The sequence below is a fragment of the Larimichthys crocea genome, chromosome XIV (genome assembly GCF_000972845.2).
Source record: "Larimichthys crocea isolate SSNF chromosome XIV, L_crocea_2.0, whole genome shotgun sequence".
Lineage (NCBI taxonomy): Eukaryota > Metazoa > Chordata > Actinopteri > Sciaenidae > Larimichthys > Larimichthys crocea.
In genome coordinates this window covers 10,605,725-10,611,865 of record NC_040024.1, presented here as the reverse complement: position 1 = coordinate 10,611,865, position 6,141 = coordinate 10,605,725, and the positions used below count along the sequence as shown (strand labels likewise).

At 39.9% G+C, this 6,141-nt stretch overlaps 1 protein-coding gene across 1 annotated transcript in view; it reads left to right on the top strand.

Annotated features, from left to right (window-relative positions):
- Positions 1–6,141, top strand: part of LOC109139830 (uncharacterized) — a 19,705-nt gene that overhangs the window by 8,915 nt on the left and 4,649 nt on the right. The window contains exons 6-9 of the mRNA XM_027288179.1: positions 1,018–1,139; positions 3,848–4,038; positions 4,719–4,751; positions 5,578–5,850. Of these exons, the coding sequence (XP_027143980.1) occupies positions 1,018–1,139; positions 3,848–4,038; positions 4,719–4,751; positions 5,578–5,850 (619 nt within the window). The remainder of the gene's footprint in view (positions 1–1,017; positions 1,140–3,847; positions 4,039–4,718; positions 4,752–5,577; positions 5,851–6,141) is intronic.

The window sequence follows — 6,141 nt, the reverse complement described above, 5'->3', positions numbered from 1 at the left end:
GTGTCTGGCTTCAGCCAGCTCGAGGCTGCTTGCAGTGTCCGTAAAAAATAGAACAGCCGAGTGGTGGCCCGCACTGAACCGGACAGCGGCGGAGCCGGTGGGGTTTAAAACATTGACTCGAATGGCGGGAATCACGAGGCGACCACAGCTCGCTGCCTCTCGGTGTCCTCAAAAAATAAAACCGCAGCGTATTTCAGGCAGAGCCGGAGTGGAGGCTGCTGATGATTGGCTGTTTGCCTGTTACTGGTGATGTCCGGGGATATGATAGGCTGTATCCGCACGCTGGGTCCGCCCGTTCTGTTAGCTGATTGGCTGTTCGCGTGTTTCTGGCGGCAAGAAACGAACTCCATGAAGACAGCTCCTCTTCGATAGAAATTCGCTTCCAAAAACAAACCAAGCACAGTACAAAACACGAGACAACACTCACCATGGCAGAAGGACCGGGCCCGCGTCGTCGTCAGTGCCACCACTAAATTTCGCTCAAAAAAAAACAACTTGTTGTTTCAAACTCGTTTCAGTCTTATCTTATACACCAGTATTAGTGTATCATGACCAAAAAAGTAAGTAATACCTATTTATAACTTGTACAAAAAACATTGCAGTTTATTAAAATAATCATAATAATTTAAAAAAGGCAGCAGTATCGCGAGATACCCAGAACCGGGATACTTTTTTGGTATACTTATTTCGCGCATCGTGACCCAGATATAGTATTATTAACTTCTTCTCTTCCACATGTTTTATCCTGAGTTTTATTTTTACTTTAGCACCTTCCAAATTTAAAATAACACCACAATCACTGTTTTTGAAATGGCCCTTAATGCTAATGACCTAACCTGCCTAACCTCACCAACTCACCCAGGCTCATCCATCTATTTGGAGTTGCCTCGAAGTTTTCTCTTTCCACGCCACTTTGCAGCTTGAATGTTTCTCCCTCTCTGGCGGCACACTCATCTCCACTCGGCTCAAAGTGTGTGAAAACTTACATCTGAACACATTTCTTCTGTCTTTTCACAGGATAATCTTGTCTGGCTGACTTCGTCTTTTGGAGGGAAAAAGACGTTTCTCTCTTCGCGCCGCAGCCACCGAACAGCCGCGTGCGCGAGTAGTCCGCGTGTGAGGTGTTCAAGGAACATCAGGTAAATTACAGCTACGGAAGATTGTTGTTGTTTATGCATGGCAAAAGCAGTGAATAAGAGAATCGTAGACACTATAAATATTCGATGTCTTTGACGTATCGAGGTTTTTGAAGAGCCGTGGTGAAGTTCGATGTGGTGGCTCTGGCTGGCCTCTCAGACTGCTGATTCCCAGGTAAGGCTGCTGTTTCACTGGAATCTAAATTTGCCAAGAGGCAACCTCCATGTCTGTGAAATGTGTGACTTTGCACAACCTTTGCACGAGACATGAGCTGATATGTCTTTGCAGCAGGTGTGAAAGTTTGCTATGGTCAAAACCACAGAAGAAGGTCTTCTCTCTCTCTGATGCGTTATTATTAATACATAGTACAAAACCTCCTCAGAAGCAGAGGAGCAGAGCAACGTGTCGTGCTGGATGTGAAGATGGGGCACACTTTGCTCTGTGTTAATGTGTGTAATTCTGTGACTTTCAAAGGGTTTTATTTCAGCGTGGTGGTTTTGTTGACATGATCTTTGTGCAGGATATCATCATAGAAATATTTGATACTGATCTGAAGGTATTTGAGAATTGTCTGCTGAAGTTTTAATCTTTATTCTAGCGCTGAATACACTCTTCTACGTACACGCTGAAGGTCAAAGTCAAGTGCAATGCACAGAAAACAGATCTACATGAGGAAGCCTGCCTCATCCTGTTAAAGAGCAGTGACATCATGACTTTGGCTGGACTCACTGCACACACGCATGCGCAAGTGTCTTCTTCTGTTATCTCTTTTGTGTTAAGTCAGTTCCCTAATACAATGAATGCTGCCTCCCCCCAACGTAGTGTAATCAAACACAGAAAAACGTGAGCTTAAACGTGAAATGATTGACAGTTTTCTGGGGTCAGATTTCCCTCTTTTGAACATTGGGGACCCCTGGTTTCCTGCAGAGATTACATGCATGCTGTCACATATTGTCAGATATTTTAATAGGACATGCGTGCAAAGTAGTGAATAACTGCTGCACTAAAATCTTTAAAACCTGTCACTCTCTTACTTAAAATAATAAATAATAATAATAAAAATCTGACAGCTGATCAGTGACTGGATCTACATGCAGCAGCCACAGCTGACAGGACGGTAATGCAGTGTACTGGTGTGAGTTTAAATCGTGGCAGTCACTGTACGAAGTACATTTAGATTATATTTTGTCATCTAATGTTTGAGATACTTCACACCACATCTGTCTTTAGAGTTTCTGTGAAGTTGTGGCGGGGGGAAAAGGGGAACAAAGTTGAGTAGCAAGAATCTATGTGGGTGCACGATATCACTATGTGTGAGTGATATGCATGGCACACTTAGGTCTTGTCTGATCTGGTCTGATTAATACTATGACATGCGTGCAAAGTAGTGAATAACTGCTGCACTAAAACCTTTAAAACTTGTCACTCTCTTACTTAAAATGAAATAATAATAATAAACCTTTTTACTCTCCACTCAGTCGACTGCTCTGACAGCTGATCAGTGACTGGATCTACATGCAGCAGCCACAGCTGACAGGATGGTAATGCAGTGTAGTGGTGTGAGATTAAATCGTGGCAGTCACTGTACAAAGTACATTTAGATTATATTTTGTCTTAATGTTTCTTAATGTAATGTTTGAGATACTTCACACCACATCTGTCTTTAGAGCTTCCGTGAAGTTGTGGGGGGTGGGGGGGAACAAAGTTGAGTAGCAAGAATCTATGTGGGTGCACGATATCACTATGTGTGAGTGATATGCATGGCGCACTTAGATCTGGTCTGATCTGGTCTGATTAATACTCCATATATTAAGTAGTAGTTGCTGCGTACATACCCCTGCACAGAGTGAAGAATGAAGACGTGTTGTTTCAGCACTCTCTATGCATTGCACATAACACCTCTTTTTTTTAGTTCTGGTGTGAACGTGTTGATGACACACAGCAGCACATTATTTGGAAAGAGGAAGTATAAAGTTGTTTGTTTTTCTCTCACACCTTTAAGTGTTGGCTTGGCTCCGTTTATTTTTGGCTCTAGTTATAAAGTAATCCTAATAGCACAATGAAAAACAGTTTATGTCACTGTTTTGTTGACTATTTCTGTTTCAAATCTGAAAGGCCATCAAAAAATAGAAAGATAAAAGTATCTTCATGAGATACCACAAGGTTTGTTTTTGGTCAGGTTGGTCTGATGAACTAAATTTGTCACAGCAAAGAGTCTGAATACGTCTGTCAATGTGATTTTCTTTTTAATACGTTTGCAAAAAATTCTTAAAATCCTGTTTCCACTTTGTCATTGTGGGGAACTGAGTGTAGATTGATGACGGGAAAATGAATTTAAAGGATTTCATCATACGGCTGCAACATAACAAAAAGTGAAAAAGGTGAAGGAGTCTAAATATTTTCTGGATGCACTATATATATATATATATATATACACACACACAACACAGACCCTCATCACAATACAGACACTGTGGATGCAAGAGCAGTGGACATGTACTGCATCACATGCACAAATTAACACAATAAAATGTTTAAAAGTCTATGATCTGATGTTATCGTATTTTGTATTCATGAATTGTTTATGCCATTTTTCTCTGGAACAAAGTTTTGCACAAGAGACGAGGTAAAAGATCTTTGCAGAAAGTGTGAACATGTCAGTATGCTGTGGTCAAAACCACTCTGTTTTTTTTTTATCTCTGTGTAAAAGGGAAGGAAGTACTGACCAGCTATATGTAGAAGAAATGAAAAAAAAGAAGAAGTCTTTCTCTCTTCCCTGTCTCTGCTGCGTAATTATGAAAACAAAGTCGAACATTTCCTCAGAAGCAGAGGAACAGAGCGACGTGTCGGTGCTCGATGTGAAGATGGGGCACACTTTGCTCCGTGTGCTGGAGTTATTCTGTAAGTATCTGTGACTTTATAACTTTGTGACTTTCAGAGTTTTATTATTAGCATGGTGATTTTGTAGACGTGATCTTTGTTCAGAGTGGATGATTGTGTTAGATACACAAAATGGACTATTTTTGCACTCGTATTTGCACAGTGTATGCAGTATATGGCAGTGGTGAGCGCTGTCACCTCACAGCAAGAACATTTGTGGTTTGAACCTTAGCTGGGGCCTTTCTGTGTGCAGTTTGCATGTTCTCCCTGTGTCTGTGTGGTTTCTCACCGGGTACTCCAGCTTCCTCCCACACTCCAAAGACATGCACTTAATATGTTAATTGGTGACTCTAAATTGGCCGTGAATGTGAATGGTTGTTTGTCTCTATGTCTCTAAGTGACTTGTCCAAGGTATACGCTGCCTGGTTTTGTAGACATGATCTTTGCGGAGGATTGTGTTAAATAGACGACTGCACTAGTTATTTTTGCACTTGTTTTTGCACAGTGCATGCAGTATGTGTTCTAAGGTATCATCACTTTTGAATATATTGTGTTGCTTTTTTAATTCTAAAGAGTTTTGTGTTTTTTTTATTCTTACCTCTAGCTACTGTTGATTGAATGACAGTCACCACTGATCAAACTTTAAGTAGCGTTTGAAGATCTTTGAGTATTGTCTAATAAAGTTTTAATTTTTATTTTAGTGCTGAATACACTCCTCTACGTACACGCTGAAGGTGAGAAATCATCTTTTCTTATCCACACAATATTTAATGAAGGTGAGAAATCATCTTTTCTTATCCACACAATATTTAACACAAATGCAAAAACAGGAAGTAATCTAAAGAAGAGTGATTTCAGTTTTGATCACTTCCTCTTTTTGCATTTGTCTTTTTACGTGCACATTTCATATTACTCCATGTACCAACACATACAATGACTATATTACTGAATTTTTACATGTATATTTATGTCATGAGACATGAGCTGACCCTGATGTCAAACTGTATGTTTGCTGAGTATGCTACCTTCATACAGATATGTTTTCTTTTCAATTTAGTTCAGTTTCATTCATATAGTGCCAAATCATAACAAGTTATGTCATGATATTTTCCATATGCAGATCTAGAATGTACTCTTTATAATATTATTTTCAGACTTGACAATTCCCACCATGAGGAGGCACTTGGCTTTAGTGGCAAGGAAAAACTTTATTTTGAAAGGCAGAAACCAGCTCATGGCCGGCAGCCATCTGCTGAGACCAGTTGAGTCAAAGGGCAAGAGAAGAGGGTGGAGGATACAGACAGAGACAGACAGACGGGGAGAAAAACGGGAGGCGGAGAAGATGCACAACAAGAATATCAATTATATTAAATAGAACCAGAAATTTCAATGATTGATGATGATGATGATGATGATGATGATGATGATGATGATGTATTTGTAGTGGACATAAAGCAGGACCACACAGCAGGCTCAATCACAATCTCTAATCTAGGTGTAGACACAATCCATGATCCTGATATATATTCAAGATATGAACTTGTTTTGTTTTTTGAACAGTGGAAAACCCTAAACCCAGACTGACAGTAGACACAAACATCATACACAGAAAGAACAATGTGACACTGACCTGTTCTGTGGAGGGCTCCGCTGTCTGGAAATATGACTGGTTCAAACGTACATCTGACTCCTCTGAAGCTCAGTCCATAAGGAATGGTGTACCAGAGAACATTACCCATGTCTCAGAAGAAGGTCTGTACCACTGCAGAGGAAGAAGAGGAGATCCACCGTTCTACACAGAGTACAGCAACGAAGTGGCCATTCAGAAATATGGTGAGTTTATCCATTTGTTATGGAATAATACAATATGCATTACTGAAACCTGTTATCAGTAATGAAGAAAATACTAAATAATATATTTTGTTCCAGTAGTAAAAAAGAACATGAATGATAAAATGAACATAGGTCTGCAGACAGACGCTGAACATGCTGATGGAGTTTTGTTTGTTACTCCTCTTCCTCAGTCACTGAATAATGTAATCAGTAAGAATAGAGAAAATGTAAAGTACAGAAATTACCTAAAATATGCTGAATGAATCATAAAAACACACACAAACTTTCAAA